Source organism: Carassius auratus, unplaced genomic scaffold (assembly GCF_003368295.1).
Source record: "Carassius auratus strain Wakin unplaced genomic scaffold, ASM336829v1 scaf_tig00013616, whole genome shotgun sequence".
Taxonomy (NCBI): domain Eukaryota; kingdom Metazoa; phylum Chordata; class Actinopteri; order Cypriniformes; family Cyprinidae; genus Carassius; species Carassius auratus.
The window spans coordinates 96468-116683 of NW_020524422.1; the positions used below are offsets into that span (position 1 = coordinate 96468).

At 41.4% G+C, this 20216-nt stretch overlaps 1 protein-coding gene and 1 long non-coding RNA gene across 3 annotated transcripts; one reads left to right on the forward strand and one right to left on the reverse strand.

Moving 5' to 3' along the window:
* Window positions 1–714: 714 nt before the first annotated feature.
* LOC113074082 (calcium-binding protein 39-like) lies at window positions 715–10727 on the forward strand. 2 transcript variants are annotated; one of them, XM_026246799.1, is made up of 10 exons: window positions 715–779; window positions 863–1227; window positions 4282–4414; window positions 6400–6564; window positions 6646–6764; window positions 6985–7153; window positions 7263–7322; window positions 7410–7475; window positions 7556–7699; window positions 9296–10727. In XM_026246799.1, exons 3-10 carry the CDS (start codon window positions 4313–4315, stop codon window positions 9473–9475), a joined length of 1005 nt encoding a protein of 334 aa, XP_026102584.1. In that variant the 5' UTR covers window positions 715–779; window positions 863–1227; window positions 4282–4312; the 3' UTR covers window positions 9476–10727. The 2 variants fall into 2 exon arrangements, with proteins under 2 accessions (XP_026102584.1, XP_026102585.1); XM_026246800.1 differs by lacking the exon at window positions 715–779 and having other exon boundaries at window positions 850–1227.
* Window positions 10728–10729: 2 nt separating this feature from the next.
* On the reverse strand, window positions 10730–19842 carry LOC113074083 (uncharacterized). Its single transcript, XR_003280596.1, has 5 exons — window positions 19764–19842; window positions 19006–19140; window positions 12834–13109; window positions 11938–12671; window positions 10730–11795 (listed from the first exon to the last, which is right to left on the reverse strand). It is a non-coding gene; the product is annotated as an uncharacterized LOC113074083 (long non-coding RNA).
* Window positions 19843–20216: the final 374 nt, after the last annotated feature.

Genomic DNA, 20216 nt, shown 5'->3' on the forward strand with positions numbered 1-20216 from the left:
TGCTGTCAAAAAAAGTATTTGTTTACATAATGTGTGTGCGGTTTATTTTTATGTATATATAAATGCACGCACACGCATGCATATATTTAGCCTATTGGAAAAATGTATGTTCATATGTATATATATATATATATATATATATATATATATGGACATTTTCTAAATATATAAACTGTATATTTGTGTATTTATGCATAATGTACACAGCACACACATATTATGTAAACAAACACTATTATTTTGTGTGCAATTAATCACATTATTATTATTATTATTTTGACAGCACTACAAAACAATTTTCCTTAATTTACTATTTTATCATATTTTTATTAGCTATGATAATGAAAGATAAATGGGGAAACTTTTATGGCAGAATTTAATTCAAACTTGATTTGAAAAAATATATCCTAATGGTAGTTGTGACACAACAGAGATAGCCTACAGTACAACCTTATAGCTAAATTTAGTCAAACAATCGGAAAAAAAGTAATATCAAACACTGTTTTGTCAACAAACACTGCAATAAGGAAATATGATTTTTTTTTTAAATGACAGAAATTATACAAGACGAACTGAAAATTTGAGCATAGGCTATATTTATACTGTACTCCAAGAAATATATACTGTGTATTTAAAAAAAAAACAAAGTAGTATATATTTTCCCCAGTTTAAGCAGATGTCGTGCAACAGAACAGCCACTGATCTGTGACTCAGTCTCAGCGCCTCCGCGACACACTGCGCACTTCGGCTGTGACAGCGGCGCTCAGTCGTTCAGGCAGGTATGTGACGCGACACTTTAAACGTCGTGATTCAAAATCATGAGTCATGCACTTATTTTAGCCCGCATCTCTTCATAATACAGTCTGAACACAACCACATCCGGGTAACACGACGCCTCGCCTCAGTGAGGGAGGAAGCGCCAGTCTGCATCTGACCTGAGATCAGCTCGCGCAGCACAGACCGACCCGCCACCGACGGACACGGGACCGATCCCAGATCATCAACCTTCAACCGCGGAGAGACACCCGACAGCGAGTTTGTGATACAAATTCATCATGTCTTTTTCAGATATACGCGTTTGAGTCAGTCAGTGTTTAATTCGCTTATGTACACATTCCGCTGACGTTCAGCCCAGCGCGAGAGCACACACACACACACAAAGAGTCCGCTGCTCGCTAACACACACAGAGCCACAGTAGCCGCGGAAGACAATTACATCGCAGCACTGTAAGTATAAAGCATTTCACACTTTACTGAAACGTTTGGTGGATCTCAAAGCTCAACATTGAGCTGCGTGTCTTTTATTTTGGTGTCGCACGCCACGAGAATAAGCTGAACGTACGCCCAGTTTTCCGCATGTCGGGCTAGTGTTTGGTAACTGGGCGGATAGGCTGAGTGTTTGAGTCGCGAGCGTCTGAACTGTTCCATTGTTCCGTTCTGCGTCGTTCTGTTCGCGTGCTACATTGAGAGCGGCTCGCGCGCTGTCACGCTGTAATTCTGCAGTTCTGCTGCTGCTGCTGTTTTGTGTTGAATTAAGTGAACAGGCCTGAAACCGATCACACCACTGCAAGGCCCCTTCTCTCAGTTCAACACAAACACACGACATGCGGATCATGCACCGGAGGGCCTGTTCACTCTATTCAACATGCATTTCAGCACGATTCTACACAACACCAACTCTGTTAGATGGTTCCCTATAAGGCCTGATGGAACCTCTGTCACACAAATCTGACATTATAGTGTATTACATAATTTACTGATTACATGTTTATTAAGAGATATGAAATTAATTGTAATTGTTAAGAGCATTGCGCTATTAAGCGCAAGGTTGGGGGTTCGATTCCCCGGGAACCCATGATAGGTGAAAATTGATAGCCTGAATGCACTGTAAGTTGCTTTGGATAAAAGCGTCTGCTAAATGCATACATTTAATTTTTATTTTTATTTTAAGTAGCATGGGTATATTTGTAGCAATAGTCAAAAATACAATGCATGGGTCAAAATTGTAAAAAAAAAAATTGATGATTTTGTGGTCCAGGGTCACACACACACACTATATTATATATATATATATATATATATATATATATATATATATATATATATATAATATACACATTACAAAAAAAAAATAATATATATATATATCCATGAAGGGACGCACAGATCTCTGCAGACTAGACAATGGCATGCTGAATGCCATTAGATATTGGGATGAAATCCTTGGACCCATTGTCAGACCTTACACTGGGTCCTGGGTTCCTCCTTGGGCACAACAGTCCCCAGCCTCATGTGGTGAGAGCATGCAGGCAGTTACTGGAGGAGGAAGGAATTGATAGCACTGAATGGCCCCCACGCTCGCCTGACCTAAATCCAATAGAACACCTCTTGGACATTGTTTCGGTCCATCCGATGCCGCCAGGTTGCACCTCTGACTGTCCAGGAGCTCAGTGATGCCCTGGTCCAGATCTGGGAGGAAATACCCCAGGACATATATAATATTAGTACAGTAGTAGTGTATATTAAGCATTGACCTTAGAATTAGTTTTCAATCATTCAACTCTGTCATCAAATATATTTATCAAAAAGCACAACCCTATTTCCGTCAATCAAATTCAAATAGGCTGACAGCTTACTTTTATCAAAATTTGCATCCCTGTTGTTAGTCCTCCTGCCACATTTATTATACTCTTTCATAATTGTGGCCGTTTTCTGTGTACTGTTTTAATTACCAGTAATATCACTGCCTTTGTGTTGTATAGTAATTGTCTTGACAAATAGATGAATGATTGTGTATTGTTTGGAGTAATTCTCACTGGTTTCTTACAGCTGTCTCTCTGTTGAATGAATTATGTGGTCTACGTGCCACAAAGGGAATTCTTCCATGTTGAAGGTGATATTTACAGATAGTAAACACAGGTGTAGCTACTTATTTTCTTTGTCTCGAGAACTATTTGAAATTCCTAACACTGTCACACAGCAAATAGAAGACCTGTTCACTCACTGCTAAATAAATGTGGTCATGTGACATTCCTCAGAAGCGGGCCTTTTGATGGTTAAGATGATATTATGATGGTAAACGCGGGTGAGGTGAGGGTGGCATTTGATGCAGTTATGACTTTGTCATGACTGAGGGGGGGTCAGGTCTTGATTTTATTGCTGGCAGTGTTTGCATAGTGAATTAAAACACATCTAGATTGCAGAGTGGACCAAGTCTAGTATGATCAGTCAATTCAAAATTTTTTAGAATAGTTTCTCAAAAGCACTCTTTACAGAAGGTGCTATCAAACTAGATAGGCTATGCTTTATGTAGTCTGATCAAAGAGCAGCTGCTGATAGGTGGAGGAACAGGACATTTCCAACACGAACAGTGTACTCTAGCTCTCTCTCTCTCTCTCTCTCTCTCACACACACACACACACACACACACAAGGCTGGAACAAATGAATGAGTTGTTTCAAGTGGAAGTAAAAACTAAAAATCTTGAAACTGCATAATTTAAGCCACTTGGAGCCTGAGGTGGAATTTCAGATCATTATTGATGATATGTAATTAGTTTTAATCAGTGTTTTTATTAAGTAAACTTGAAACTATTACAGATTGTTTTCATTATTTGAAATAAAGCGTGAACTAAAATATAAATATAAATGATGACTTCACAGTTAACGGAAGTAAAAACAAGCAAAAACAAGTTACATTTCTATAATTACTACAACTAAAACTGAAATAAAGCTATATAATGGAACAGAATAGAATAGAAATATTTAGAGAAAAAAGAACTGAATAAAATAAAGGTACAATAAAATTACTAAAACTTCTAAATTTAAAATCAAAGCTGAAAAAATGTTCAATATATTATTATAATAATAGGCCTATATAAGTAATACTAAAATAACAACTAGTTTTAATGGTACATTTCTGCTATTGCTTTAAATTACTTGTTCTTTGTGACTAGAACACATTTTTAGAAAGATATTCAGGTAATAAAATAAATTCATAAGTAGGCAGTAGGCACTGTTTGTATTTGTCTAATTTCAAGTATTTAAACACTTTATTTCAAAAGGTTTTTAAGATCACTAGAAACTTATATTAAGTAACTTGTGTATTTGTGCTGTGTTTGATTCAATTAATATTTCCCAGTTAAATATTTATTTAAACTGTAGAAGATTTTGTCTTTTGTCTCAAAACTTTGCTGTCAGAATTGAAGAGGGAAGTCAAAACCAGAGACCTGTGTCCTTCTCTTTTCTTGTTTCATTTTAATTTACATTTTATTTACTGCAGATTCTAAAGTGAGAAGTCTACAGCTGCAACCATGCCACTGTTTGGTAAATCTCACAAGAACCCCACAGAAATTGTGAAGACCCTGAAGGACAACCTCTCAATCCTGGTCAAGCAGGACAAGAAGACAGAGAAGGTACGAGTTTGAGAGCAGTCCCTGTGGGTATTATGATTGAATTACACCTCCAGATAATTATTTTAGGTAACAGTGCAAACTCAGCAGAAAAAAAGTGTGCTGAGCACTATTGGTGAGGAGTTATGCCCATCTTGCAGGCAGGTTCAGATATAGCTTTTTAAAGGATGCAGCAGATTGCTGCAATCTGGCGTACTTTAGAGGACTGTACAGCATCACTCTTACGCTAATAAGCTTAATTTGCCACTAATGAGGCGTGTTTACACAGAAAAAATTGACAAGAGTTTAGCACAGGGCCGTTCCAGTGCATTTAGCCCTTGCTTAAGATGGATTACAGGTGTTTTTACACTGAAATACATTGTGCAAATGTCCCTCTGTTTACCTTGGTCCGCCGGTCAGATTTTTTCTCCCTTATTTGTCCACTCTCATCCCAGGATTTTATTCCATTTCATTCTGGTATTAATCCCAGTTGTTACAAAAAACCCTGAGATGATTGCATAATGAATTCGACTATTGAGTGATGATGCTCAAGTTTCCTAAGTCTCTCTACAGCTTTACCCTGAGACACATTATAGCTCTTTTTTTACCACAACAACGGCATTGTTCTCTGAATTGCCCTTCTTTCCACTGCTGATATTTCCAGTGTGTTTTTGCATTTTCCATTTGCTTTTTCAGAGACGTAGGCCAGGCCAAATGCAAATAAGTGTTTTAAACCAGTGCAGCAGGTCAGATGATTGACATGATTCAACTTATCCTACAAGAAACTGTGCTTAAAATGTAGATATGCATTTTTATAAGATGGTAATTGCGCTTCACCACAATTTTTAAGTGTTCTCTTAAATCCAGTCAACTTTTTTTTATATATAATCTGCTGCTAAGGGTAGAGATATGTCTGAGAGTGACCCTGGGCAGTTCTGTGAGCAGTGCACACCAGACTAACGGAGACATGCAGTCTGAAATTGATCTACATTTTATTTAATCAGAACTCCTCTTTAGATGACTTTCGGATAAATTATCACTCTGACTGATTTTTTTTTTGTCCATGTCAGTTATTTCAGTGTCATTGATACACTATTGCTAATATAGTTTCATAACATGAGTTAGATTGTATTTAGACATTTTCTGTTTTCACATTGATTTAATTTTGTTGTAATTTTGTGTTTTTGTCTGTCCTGTAGTGAATGTATCTGCAGTTTCAATTGATTAATTTTACATGGGTTTAGATGTTTTAAACTACACGAAATTGTGAAATGTTGTATTGGCACATATTGAGATAATAATTGTAATTTATTCTGTGTGTATGTGTGTGTGATATATATAATTATATAATTATAATAATAATATATAATTGTATTTATTTTTCAGTTTTGTATTTTATATTTAGTTAATGTTTGTTTTATTTCAAGTAAATAATTTGTGCTTTTAGTTAACTATAACCCTGGTGGAAGAAGGGGTAGTTAAAGTAACTTTTTTTAGTTTTAGCTCACTTTAAATCTCATTGTCAATAAGTGGCTCAATTCACTGAATATGAACCCCATTTTCAGTACATCCTTACTAGACCCAAATGAGCAAGAGTTGGGGTTTCTGGAAGTGCTCATGTCTGTGCTGAGAGTACAAAGATGTCGGAGAGGTGGGAATATCACTTCAGCGCCCTACCTCATGCTCATTTCCATCTGCCCGCTAAGGCTCTTTTCAGCAGCCCAGTGTTAAAGTCAAGCGTTAGAAGTTCCTGGGACTCTTCCAGCTTGAGGGAAATCCATATGCTTCACAATACCTCCACACTTTCAAACCGAGCTGCTTCAGCAGCTGATAAATAGCTAATGATCTTATTTGTAGAATGAGCTTACGTGTGAAATTACCCAGAATCCTTTTAGCTGTTCAGAGCAATATGCAGCATTGATGCCATATGCTCTAAACACCCCTGTTAAAATGTATCGAGTTATCACCAGGTTTTATAGCGATTAAAGTGATTTCTGTGTGTTTGTCAGGCTTCAGAGGAGGTGTCGAAATGTTTAGTCGCGATGAAGGAGATCCTGTACGGCACAAATGACAAGGAGCCACACACAGAAACGGTGGCCCAACTGGCCCAAGAGCTCTACAACAGCGGCCTGCTCATCACACTGGTGGAAAACCTGCAGGTCATCGATTTTGAGGTGAGGATACTGCTAGTTCCCTTTATCTTTTTATTTAGAATTGTAATTAGTATAATTGCATTGTCTATGGTGTGTTCACAGGGTAAAAAGGACGTTTGTCAGATCTTCAACAACATCCTGCGCAGGCAGATCGGGACCCGCAGCCCAACGGTGGAATATTTCTGCTCTCATCAGGAAGTTCTTTTCATCTTACTCAAAGGGTGAGAGATGATAGGTATTTCTGAAATGCAGCACGCAAGCATGTTACTTTGAAATGTCTACGGCGCTGTTTCCATTCCATCAGTCCATCAGAAAGCATCTGTTCATTTTAGCAAGTTGAGATCTAAAATCAAGATCAGAAGGCCAAACGTGGAATAGATCTGTTAGGTTTCTGTTAAGCAATAATGTGAACTTGAAATTTCTGTTTTGGTGCTGTGGCAGGTATGAGACTCCTCAGGTAGCATTGAATTGTGGGATTATGCTGCGTGAGTGCATCCGGCATGAACCTCTCGCCAAAATTGTCCTCCACTCTGAACACTTTAAAGATTTTTTCGGCTATGTGGAGATGTCCACGTTTGACATTGCCTCTGACGCGTTTGCCACCTTCAAGGCAAGTGCTGTATATATTTTTTTAACATCATTACATTAATTGTTACATAAATGATTTGTTAAATGGTACTCATTGAACTTTATTTTTATTTTTTATTTTTTTTTTTTAGGACCTGCTCACAAGACACAAGGTTCTGGTGGCGGAATTTTTAGAACAGAACTATGACGCGGTAATATATGCATTTTTGGGGTTGTTAATTTTGATCATAGAATATAGGAAAACTAATGTTTTTAAATTGCTGTCCTTGATCTTCCAGGTTTTTGATAACTATGAGAAACTGCTTCACTCTGAGAACTACGTGACCAAGAGACAGTCGTTGAAGGTGTGTGTTGTGACATAGATTTTTGTCTTCTCTAGCCTGTCTTGTCATTTAACATCATGTGTTTGTTTGTTATGTGACAGCTGCTGGGTGAACTGCTCCTGGACAGACACAACTTCACAGTCATGACTCGGTACATCAGTAAACCAGAGAACCTGAAGCTCATGATGAACCTCCTGAGAGACAAGAGCCCCAACATTCAGTTTGAGGCTTTCCATGTCTTCAAGGTACACAAACATGCTGGCTTTTTTTCTACAATGTCGGTTGCACCACGCTCTTCCATCACTTAATCTTTTTATGTTTGTGTGTAAATCTGTTTAATTAGTATAGGAGATCATGATCTGCATTTACCAAACACAACAGAGCTGAAAAGTGTTTTTTCCATCAATGATGAATGTAAAACAATAAAAAAAAAAAAAAATGCATGACAAATGTCTCACTGTCAACTCCAAAATGAGGGGAAAACACCATAAAATTATCAAAATAATGGTTTATATGAGACATGCATTATGTCCAAAACTTCTAAAGGCCATGGTAGATCGGTGTGAGGAACAAATTGAATATAAGAGAAGAATGTACAGGTGCTGGTCATATAATTAGAATATCATCAAAAAGTTGATTTATTTCACTAATTCCATTTAAATAGTGAAACTTGTATATTATATTCATTCATTACAAACAGACTGATATATTTCAAATGTTTATTTCTTTTAATTTTGATGATTATAACTGACAACTAAGGAAAATCCCAAATTGAGTATCTCAGAAAATTAGAATATTGTGAAAAGGTTCAATATTGAAGACACCTGGTGCCACACTCTAATCAGCTAATTAACTCAAAACCTTTAAATGGTCTCTCAGTCTAGTTCTGTAGGCTACACAATCATGGGGAAGACTGCTGATTTGTCAGTTGTCCAAAAGACGACCATTGACACCTTGCACAAGGAGGGCAAGATACAAAAGGCCATTCCAAAAGAGGCTGGCTGTTCACAGAGCTCTGTGTCCAAGCACATTAATAGAGAGGCGAAGGGAAGGAAAAGATGTGGGAAAAAAGTGTACAAGAATTAGGGATAACCACACCCTGGAGAGGATTGTGAAACAAAACCCATTCAAAAATGTGGGGGAGATTCACAAAGAGTGGACTGCACCTGGAGTCAGTGCTTCAAGAGCCAATACACACAGATGTATGCAAGACATGGGTTTCAGCTGTCGCATTCCAAACTCACCTGACCTTAACCCCATAGAAAATCTATGGGGTATTGTGAAGAGGAAGATGCGATATGCCAGACCCTAGAATCCAGAAGAGCTGAAGGCCACTATCAGAGCAACCTGGGCTCTCATAACACCTGAGCAGTGCCACAGACTGATCGACTCCATGCCACGCCGCATTGCTGCAGTAATTCAGGCAAAAGGAGCCCAACTAAGTATTGAGTGCTGTACATGCTCATACTTTTCATGTTCATACTTTTCAGTTGGCCAAGATTTCTAAAAATCCTTTCTTTGTATGGGTCTTAAGTAATATTCTAATTTTCTGAGATACTGAATTTGGGATTTTCCTTAGTTGTCAGTTATAATCATCAAAATTTAAAGAAATAAACATTTGAAATAATATATCAGTCCGTGTGTAATGAACGAATATAATATACAAGATTCACTTTTTGAATGGAATTAGTGAAAATAATCATCTTTTTGATGATATTCTAATTATATGACCAGCACCTACATTTTTATGAATTTAACAAATTTATTGAAACTTATTTTGAACTTTAATCTTTTTTTTTTCTTAATCATAATTAGTTTTTTGTTTCTGTGCATTTCTTCAGGTGTTTGTGGCCAATCCAAATAAAACTCAGCCCATCGTAGACATTCTATTGAAGAACCAAACGAAACTCATCGACTTCCTTAGCAACTTTCAGAAGGACCGCACCGACGACGAGCAGTTTAACGACGAGAAGACGTACCTCGTCAAACAAATACGAGACCTAAAGAAGCCAGCCTCCTAAACTCTAGCTGTTGCAGTATTAGAAAAAAAGAGAAAAAAACACAAAAAAATATATTAACAATAATAATTCTATTTAAAATCTTGAACAACTTGTCTTTTCTTAGTTCTGAGGCTTACAAAAGAAGGTTCCTGATCGTTGATGTTCTCTGTTCTTATTTGCTTTCCTTTTTCCTTCTTTCATGTTTTATTGCAATCTCTTGTGCCATGATAGGATGTTTTAAAAGTAGGAATCAGCTAGTTTGAGCTATGGGAAGAACCGTCTAAGAACATCAAGAAACCGTGCAGATGAGGAAGCACAGGTAAACTTTCATTTTCCATTTCTGGATGTTTTTCGCGAGACTGGACGCAACGTTCTCTATGACACCAACAGCACCACAACACGGCAGTTTCGCTATGCTAGAAGAGTTTGTGTTATTTGGATATTGCTGGAAAAGAGGGAAAATTCCCAAAAGATTAATTATTGATTTTCTCTTGATGACTTGTAACTGCACTAATCTTCGTTCTTGCATTCTTCCTTTGTTGACTTTTCATGGCTTTTCTCTGGCATCAGCATCCGCTTTTATTTCATTCGCCCGAACACTACAACCCTGATGATTTCCTCCCTGTCCTCCTTTATTCTGTTTGTGTTTTATAAGAAATATGTCGAAGGATGAATTCATTTATCAGTATTTTAATTATTGTTTATCTGAGGTGAACCAGAAAGAGCATCTGTGGGTCTTCTTTATGTACATTTTGAGTTGCTGCCAGGCCATTCCTCTGATCAGAAAGCATTGCTTTTTTTGTTATATATATTTTTTATTTGATGTTTACCTATGTTTAAAAGAAGACAAACGCTGATTTTACTCTTAAGGTGGTTGCCGTTTTAGAAGAATCTTGAAAAGATCAACTTTGGCACTAAGTGAGCCGGTGTATATTCCAACTGGTAGATTTCCTGTAGCTCAGTGAGGTATAGCTATAGTGCTGTGGTATTACTATTGTATGCTCTATATTATAGTAACCCTAGTGCTATAGTATTTCTTAACTTTAGTACATCATACTAAAGTAGTACTTATACTGTAGTGCAGCTGTAGTATAATATTCATTTCAATACTATAGTATACCTTTTACTGTAGTATGTATTTCGTGCTATAACCCATGATTCATCTGTCTTTGATTTTGACAGAAGTAGATTGTTGCATAGCTGAAAAACAAGCTGAATTGAGGACACAAACAGGTGCCTTTTGTTCTTGAGTTGTTAATTTACCATTTTGCTCTCTTTTTTTTTTTTTTTTTGAGAGAGATTTTTGGAAGGGGGAGCTTAATTTCTTTTTATTGTTTTTAATATGTTCTCATTGAGCATATTTAGCTTGATTAAGCAATGAACCTCTTTAACTCACTATATTTGAGTTATGCTGTTGAAGAACATTCATTAAATTTCATTCTTTTTTCCTCTGCAGTTGAGTGATTGTTTTATTACGATCGCCTTTAGGTTTACGGGATGAAATATGCTTTGGTGGTTAAGACCCATCACTCACAGTGTGAAACAAATTCATTTGTACTCTAAAGCGACTATTATCAAATTATTTGCATGAAGCCAAATTTATTAAATATAATTGTCAGCAGTTACATTGAAGATGCCAAAATATGTTCAAATTTTGAATTCTTCCTTCTACACATACAGGTTCAGTTTCCATCTGAAATGCTAACAGTACCGTTTCAATAAAGACCAACTGAAGCATTAGCAACATTGACTCCTTTATTTATTTTTTATTTTTTTTAAGGAAAAAGGACATTGGGTACTGTATATATATTGCACTGTATATGTCACTGTAAGAACATAGTAATATATTGTGTGAACACATGATGGACAGTTCTGCCATATTCCATCTAATTATTCATGCATCTTTTAAGAAAGTCAGACTTATTGTTTGAATGTTTAGCATATAGTTGAGTACTCAATATTTTAATATACTTTAGAAATTTCCTGTGTCATACCATGGATCCTTTAAATCCAATTATCATATAAAAATGAGCAACTGAATGAAAAATGGAGAAAACATGGTGAGCAGACACTGGACCTTACATTTTATTCTTTCACTTATACATTTGAACCTAAAATGTATTGTAAAAGTATAATAAATACACACAAATCTGAACTACAACACTAATTAAACACTTCACTAAAGAAAAAAAAAGCTGCTTTTTCCTTGTCCAGTTGGTGAGAAACTTTGATAATGGTGGGATTTTTCGATTTTTATATTTGTTTTCAATTGAGACAAACACTTGCTGTGGGCCGCGCAGCTGGTTCTGATATATGTCATAGCAGATGATTTCTGCTCCCACTGGGAAATAAAAAACGTATATTTATATGTAATATAGTTTTATTTTTTTTTATCATAAATGTAAAGCAAAAGAAAAAATTAAAATACATCAATACAACAGTGATGTGGTATTTTTCCAAGTTCATCATATAAAATGATTTACTTTAATGAGCTTCTGGATGCTGTTGAGTTTGTTGAACCTGAGGTAGGAGTTGTCATGTTTGACTGTTGCTGTCCAGGTCTGTGGTGTAGAGCTGTTTTATTCTAGCACAGCTGTCATCGCATGGCCGTTTGGTCACAAACATCATTGTGTTGTCCTCTTCTTTTATCTCTGTGCTCCTGCAGATTGGAGGGAAACAAACGGAGGAAGTGGGTAGCAGAATGAATTCATTTACATGAACAACCGAACTGTCTGATATTCAGTTCTTCACAAATACATTCGGTGCATATAAAACATTTCACCCGCTCACGCTGGAGATGTGCTCAGTTGTTGTCAACTGTTCTTCTGACAGCTGCAACTAGATGTAGTTTAAAACAGAAGATAATACATAAAGAGACAGCACACACACAAAATAAGAAAACATTTGAACTGCACCTCAATTTAACTTTGCACCCTTACATCATCCTACAGGAAATGATATCATTTTGGCAGGAAAACATCAACAGCATTAGCAATGGAATAGTTGGGCTGTCTCACTTTATGACATTACATGCTGTTAGATAAAGTACTCATAATGATGTTATCAGATTTCGAAATATGATTAACTCTTTCCCCACCACTGATAGAATGTGCTGTTATTTACTATATGCGTCCCCACCATTGAGAGTTTTCCGAGTTTTCACTGTTATACGGTAGGAGGAGCTATGAAGCATCTGAAAGAGCACTGATCGGGGTGCCTGAAATGTTTGTGAAAATGGTCAAAGATGGCAACCAATTAAAAACAATTACTGAAAAAATTATCTGAATTTAATTTACTGTAAAGTTGCTTTGCAACAGTTTGTATCATAAAACGCACTATACAAATAAACTTGAATTGAAACTTGAAAAATAATACTAACCATCAATTCCTTGCTGAGCATTGACAAACTTTAGCATTTATAACCAATCGGTTGGCAATTGTGTTGCTATTTTGTAATATTTAAATTTGTTTCAAAGTTTCCGTTTACATCACAAATTACAAAAGTAGAGATCAAATTAAAAAAGTAGAGATCACATTCCTTCAGTCTGGGTCCGTGTTTGACCACAGCCACCTGTCTTGCATGTAACTGCACACTGGAGCAATGCAGACCCACAGCCCTGCGCTCGTGGACCACCACAAGACCACTGTCTCCTGCCTGGATCCAAAAATAATACCTCTGATTATTTATACATCCATACAGCCGAGTCATAGGATGTAGCAGCCCTTCCAGTTCCCTATCATAGGTCACTTCGATGCTGCGGTGACGTCACCACGTATGGGAACACCTCTGGTGTGACGAATGTCTGAAGCCCTATACCATCCCGCCAATCCTATTGGCCAAATGGCGCATAGCACCACCCTGCGCATGCGCGAGCATGATATACCTGGGTGCAGCGCGCCATTTCGCTCAGATTTCATTCCTTCAGGAATAGCGAATCATCTGTGCCCTATCGTCTCGCGTTCTCCAGCGATCTCTTCGAGCAGTGTTAACTCCTCTTCGCGGACGCGATGAGCTTTCGAAAATGTAAGGAGCCATGTACCAGGTACATCACGGCGGGGGACACTCATGACAGGTGCGTAGTATGTCTTGGTTTACATCACGCACAGGCGGCGCTTAGCGGCCTTTCTTCCTGTCCCCATTGTGATGGCCTGCGGCTCAGAGTGCTGCGCTCCAGGGTGGAAGTTTTCTCTAATGTCGCCCTCGAGTCTAACCCCCGTCAGGTCACCTCTGCGACTGCCGAGGCACCGCACGAGGCGAGGGCCTGGGGTGACACGTGCGACATGGATTTTGTGGACAGCGCAGCGCTGGAATATTCTCCACATCGCTCGCTCTCCCCTACCCTGCTGCAGAATAAAACTTATACTGAGCCCGTCGTCTTCTCTAATGAGGATTTACTTCCCACACCGGAGGCATGCACCGCCATCTCCTTCGGTTGTGGACGCTATGACGACGATGTTTTATCCACCGCGGCCTCGGGGTCTGAGGACTTCGCGACCGACACTAGCCCTCTTCCTCCTAGCGGACAGGAGAGGCGTGTTTCCCCCTCCTACAGTGAGCTGTTGGATGTGGTTTCTCGTGCGGTGGGAAAATTGGGGCTAGACTGGGAGGTTGACAAGGCCGAGGCCCAACCTTCTTCCAAGCTGGACGACCGTTTTTTAACCAGTCGGACACCTACACAGCCCCGGAGGCCTTTGCCTTTTTTCCCGGACCTCCACCAGGAGGTTTCGAGGTCCTGGAAACAGCCATTTTCGGCGCGGATTACTAACGCCGCGGCCGCGGATTTCGCCACCGTTTCTGATATGGCGAACCATGGCTATACTATGATGCCCCCGGTGGAAGAGACTCTCGCCGAACACCTTGCGCCTAGTTCGGCCGCGGCTTGGAAGTCTCGCCCCCTTCTTCCTTCGAAGGCGTGTCGAGTCACGTCTAGTTTGGTGGGTAAATCCTACATGGCGGCTGGTCAGGCGGCTGCGTCGCTCCACTCTATGGCGGTCCTTCAGGCCTACCAGGCGGAGTTATTGAAGGAATTGGATGAAGGTGAGGGCATCACACCGGAGGCAGTTAAAGAACTGCGTAGAGCTACGGATTTGGCGCTACGCGCTACCAAACATACCGCTCGTGCAGTGGGCCGTACTATGGCCGGTTTGATTTCGGTTGAGCGCCACCTCTGGCTTAATCTCACCGATATTAAGGAGAAGGATAAATCTTTCCTTATGGATGCCCCTGTCTCCAGGGATGGATTGTTCGGTGAGGCTGTCACGTCAGTAGTGGAGAAGTTCAGGGCAGCGAAACAGCAATCAGCCGCTTTCCGCCAGCTGATTCCCCGCAGACCCAGGGAGGTCGAACGCCGGCAAGCGCCCGCGCGTTCTCGCTCAACCTCCTCTCACCGCCAGCGAGCAGCCTCTCGAGAGGAACCTACACCCATGGCGCCTCCTCGTAAGGACTGGGGCCCTAGGGTTTTTCCTCCGGCGCACCAGCGTCAACGTAAGCGTTTGAACCTGACCTCGACGGCTAAAGCCTCTCGTTCTCGGGTGCCGAATAGCAGCTCCTGATCTTTCTGCTGCTTGCCAGGGACTGTGCCCTCCGCTAGAGAGCGCTGTCGGACCGCTTTCGCGCATCCCACACTCTCATTGCAGTCCCCATGCTCAAACATTGATTGTCTCGCCGCTAACAGCGCCTCGAGCAACATTGGATCGAGCTGTAATGACAGACGCTCCCTCAGACACTCTGCGCAATCCTGCTTTCGGAGTTCGAGGGACGACTCAAGGACCCTACACAAACGGCCCGTTTATGACGGCTCACACAGCCGCCGCTTTTTCGCTAGCGGCAGAGCCCGATGTTCCATCTGTTGGCCTAATTCCTGCCGTGGACACGCTTCAGGATTATACTCAACGGAACGCAACGACTCCGGCGCATACGCTTCCCCGGTGCACGAACACCACGGGTTTTTCGTGTCCGGTCGTTTTAACGCGTATGACGGCGTTGCTGGGAGCGGAAGCTTTGAAACCGTTAATATTGTTTCGGGCCGCGTGGGAACGCTTGCCCGGCATTCCTCAATGGGTGTTACGCACGGTTTGTCACGGATACACCATTCAGTTTCGGAAAGGCCCGCCTCCTTTCCGCGGAATTCTTCCCACTACGGTGAAGTCTACGGAAATGGCGGTGCTGCGACAAGAAATGTCAGCTCTGCTGAGCAAAGGGGCTATAGAAGAAGTACACCCCTCTCAGATGGAGACAGGTTTTTACAGCCGTTATTTCGTGGTACCGAAAAAAGACGGCGGGTTACGACCCATTCTGGATTTACGCCGTCTGAATCTTGCACTCAGACCGAGCAAATTCAAGATGTTGACGGTGAAAAATATTCTGTCTCAGATCCGACCAAGCGATTGGTTTATTACGATCGATCTGAAGGATGCGTATTTCCATATTCAGATCGTCAAGAGACACAGGAAGTTCCTCAGATTCGCTTTAGAGGGCAAAGCGTATCAGTACCGCGTTCTTCCCTTTGGCTTGGCTTTAGCGCCCCGTACGTTCTCAAAGTGCATGGACGCAGCTCTGGCCCCGTTGCGGCTCCAGGGCGTTCGTGTGTTGAACTATTTGGACGATTGGCTGGTGATAGCGCAATCGCGGACTCAAGCACACTCTCACCGAGATCTTGTGCTGAATCATTTAAACAGCCTGGGCTTACGAACAAATTTCAAGAAGAGTGTTTTAACTCCCTCTCAACGGATAACTTTTCTTGGAATAGATCTGGACTCTCGCGCGATGACAGCGAAGCTTTCTCTCCCGCGCGCTCAGTCGATTGCGTCATGCGTGCGGCACTTCAAAGCGGGTCGCACGGTGACGGTGAGATTGTGCCTCAGGCTCTTGGGTCTAATGGCAGCAGCATCCCCCGTGATTCGTCTGGGATTGCTTCAAATGCGCCCTTTTCAGTGGTGGACAAAAAGGCGGAATATTTCACCCCGTTGTCTCCCGCATCGCACGATTTCGGTGACACGGCGGTGTGTGATGTCGCTGAAAATTTGGATGTCAACCGAATTTCTCCTGTCAGGAGTTCGATTGGGAATTTATGCTTTCCGAGAGACTGTCACGACGGACGCGTCTTTGACTGGTTGGGGAGCTGTGTGTCGAGGGCGACCAGCCCACGGAGTGTGGACAGCGGCTCAGCGCGGCTGGCATATAAACAGACTGGAATTACTGGCAGTTTTTCTGGCTCTCCAGTATTTCTCGGATCTGCTGATCGGCCGTCATGTGCTACTCAGATCAGACAACACAGCGGTTGTGTCTTATCTGAACCATCAAGGAGGATTGCGCTCTCGCCCCCTGTGCAGGCTGGCGAGGCGTGTTCTTCTGTGGTCTCGGGACAAGTTTCTCTCGATCCGGGCCATTCATGTCCCCGGACGATTGAATTTCGGAGCGGATCTGCTATCCAGACAGGCTCTGGAACAGGGAGAATGGCGATTACACCCCCAGACGGTGGATCTTTTATGGCGGATATTCGGCAAAGCGAAAGTGGATTTATTCGCATCGAGCATGACTACGCATTGCCCGCTATGGTTCTCCCTACGCTCCCCATCGCCCCTGGGCGTGGATGCGTTAGCTCACAGCTGGCCCAAGACCAGTCTGTATGCTTTTCCTCCGATTCGTTTGATCCCAGCGGTATTATGCAGATTACGCCGGGACAGAGTGGAACAGCTGCTGCTGGTGGCTCCGCGATGGCACACGCAGCCGTGGTTTGCGGATCTGATCAGTCTGCTAGCGGGCTCTCCGTGGGAGATTCCCATCAGACAGGATTTATTATCACAAGCACAGGGGCTGATTTGGCACCCGAGGCCAGATCTGTGGAAACTGTGGGCGTGGCCACTGAGCGGAGTGCGTTAGTATGTCCCGGTCTTTCTGCTGAAACTACTGAGACTATATTGAGTTCTAGAGCAGCTTCTACGAGACGCTTATATGCTTTCAAGTGGAGACTGTTTACAGCCTGGTGTGGTAATCATAATGTGGATCCAGTTTACTGCCCAGTGGCTTCAGTGCTGGAGTTCCTCCAGGAGCGTTTCTCGGATGGCGTTACACCAGCCACTTTAAAGGTTTACGTGGCAGCCATTTCAGCTTACCACGAATGCATAGGCGGTGCCTCTGTGGGGCGTCATCCATTAGTTTCTCGTTTCATACAGGGTGCGCGACGGCTGAGGCCTTTCCGCCCTGTGCGAGTTCCTTCATGGGATTTATCCATTGTGTTGTTAGGTTTATCAGGGCATCCGTTTGAGCCCTTGGAGACCGTATCGGATAAAATCCTGACATTGAAGACACTTCTTCTCATGGCTTTATCCTCCCTCAAGAGAGTTGGGGATTTACAGGCTCTTTCTGTTTCACCCTCATGCATGGAATTTGCACCAGGCTCTGTGAAGGTGCTGCTGCGGCCCAGGCCTAACTATGTTCCTAAGGTCGCATCTAACCCTTTTCGCTTTCAGCAAGTGGTTCTGGAAGCTTTTTCGCCTGCCGAGGCCGGGTCAGGAGATCTAAGTCTTTGCCCTGTGAGAGCTTTAAAGACTTATGTGGATCGCACAGCTCCTTGGCGTGGTTCTGACCAGCTGTTTGTCTGCTTTGGACATAAAAGTAAGGGCCATGCAGTTACAAAACAGCGCATGTCCCATTGGCTGGTGGAGGCGATTTCTTTGGCCTATGAGGCGCGCGGACTCGCTTCGCCCTTAGGGGTTAAGGCTCATTCCACTCGAGCTGTAGCTTCTTCTCAAGCTTTTCTCAGTGGCTCTTCTATGGATGATATCTGTGCTGCGGCAGGATGGTCCTCACCGAGCACTTTTATCAAATCCTACAGTCTGGATGTGAGGATGGCCCCTGGCTCCCGGGTTCTCTCCGCTTGAGCAGTTGCTTCCTCGGATCTCAGTTATCAGGTACGTCAGGCGTTTTGGTATATCGTTCCCATACGTGGTGACGTCACCGCAGCATCGAAGTGACCTATGATAGGGAACATCTCGGTTACGTATGTAACCTTGGTTCCCTGAATAGGGAACGAGATGCTGCGGTTCTGGCCGTTCCGTACCTTGATAACTCTTCATCTTCAGTCATGAAATCTGAGCGAAATGGCGCGCTGCACCCAGGTATATCATGCTCGCGCATGCGCAGGGTGGTGCTATGCGCCATTTGGCCAATAGGATTGGCGGGATGGTATAGGGCTTCAGACATTCGTCACACCAGAGGTGTTCCCATACGTGGTGACGTCACCGCAGCATCTCGTTCCCTATTCAGGGAACCAAGGTTACATACGTAACCGAGATGTTCATACACTACAAACTCATTAGCATCTTCAGAGCACAAGAGGAGCTCTGTCATGTGGGAAACTGTTTTCTAATAATAATTCTGCTGTAGACTAATGTTTTTTTTGTCTGTTTGTTTTTGTCCCCCACAGGAATAAATACAAATCAGGAGATTTTACATGGGAAGATACCATTTGTAACACATTTTTGTTAATAATATATCTTCATCTGCATTTTAAATGGCTTTTAATGTAAACTCTGTCCTTAAAACCTACACAATTGCTTTAGAGGAAATTCAGATATGCCCACTGCGTGAGTCTCTCACTACTGTGGTGCTTTTTTTGGGGAAAAGTTCCATCCATAGACTCAACAATGTGAAGAGGTTGTCTTTGACAGTCGAGGTCCATGACCTGAAACAAACAGACAGACCAGTGACAAAAAAATAAATAAAAATAAATCATTTTTATTGTTATGAGATAATTAAACAATACAGATATACCAATAATTGATTATACCATGGTGTTCAATGTGTTGCATTTTAAATTGAGCTCATTTGCTAATTTTTTTGTTACCATCATTTTTACACAATAATTACATAACACATTCATTATGATTATTTTATTGCTGTAATATTTGTAGCTAGTAGTAGTTATATTTATGTCCACTTGTTATTCTGCGTTTTTTTCTTTCTACGTTATCTGAAGGTTTTTCCCCACTATTTTAATTTTAGTATAACATTATAATACCATGCATATTTTTACTTTTATAATTTAAAGAAGAAACTACGTGACGTGAGGCTTAAAACAAACCACTAGAAGTTTTTCAGTTCAGCTTATTTTCATAAACAAATACGACATGCAGTTGCATCAAACAATGGTATAAACATCATGTATATTCATAATCGTAATTAATAATGATTAATTATTTTTTTTCATAATCGTGCAGCCCTTTTATGAAATCAGATTGCTCTTTGCTGACATAGAGATTAAATGAGAATATATATGAAATGCATGTAAATAATAAAAATAATAACCTGCTAGTAAATAATTTAACGACCAAAACATCACACTGTAAAGTTGAGCTGTCCTGGGGTCTGGTCACCATGAGCAGACACTGACAAACTCACCTTGTACTTTGGCATCCGTCTGTCATTCATTAAACAGCCCCAAACAACAACATTCGCGCTGACGTCATCTGGGGGCGGGGCGTCTGTTTTTAAAGTCTCGCGTGCTTCGATTCCACAGAAATCTGATTACAGCATACAGACGAAAAGCACGCGGAGACCCAAACAAACCACACCCGGAGCTGCCCGATGGACATTTTACATTCAGTAGCATTAACAGACCACTGATCTCGCCTAGCAGCTTACAACATACTTGATATTAGATGCAGGGATTTTCTCTCATGTAGTCAGAGGAGCATCGGTGATGTTGGGAGACTGGGGTCTGGCTCACAAAAGCTTTCAGATCTGACAGACCAGTTAAAT

What these genes read in the sequence shown, in the direction of transcription:
- LOC113074082 (XM_026246799.1), top strand. Translation starts at nt 4,313, where the DNA reads ATGCCACTGTTTGGTAAATCTCACAAGAACCCCACAGAAATTGTGAAG. An exon ending in AGGACAAGAAGACAGAGAAG is followed by an intron (nt 4,415 to 6,399) that starts GTACGAGTTTGA and finishes TGTGTTTGTCAG; the next exon opens with GCTTCAGAGGAGGTGTCGAA. An exon ending in TGCAGGTCATCGATTTTGAG is followed by an intron (nt 6,565 to 6,645) that starts GTGAGGATACTG and finishes GTGTGTTCACAG; the next exon opens with GGTAAAAAGGACGTTTGTCA.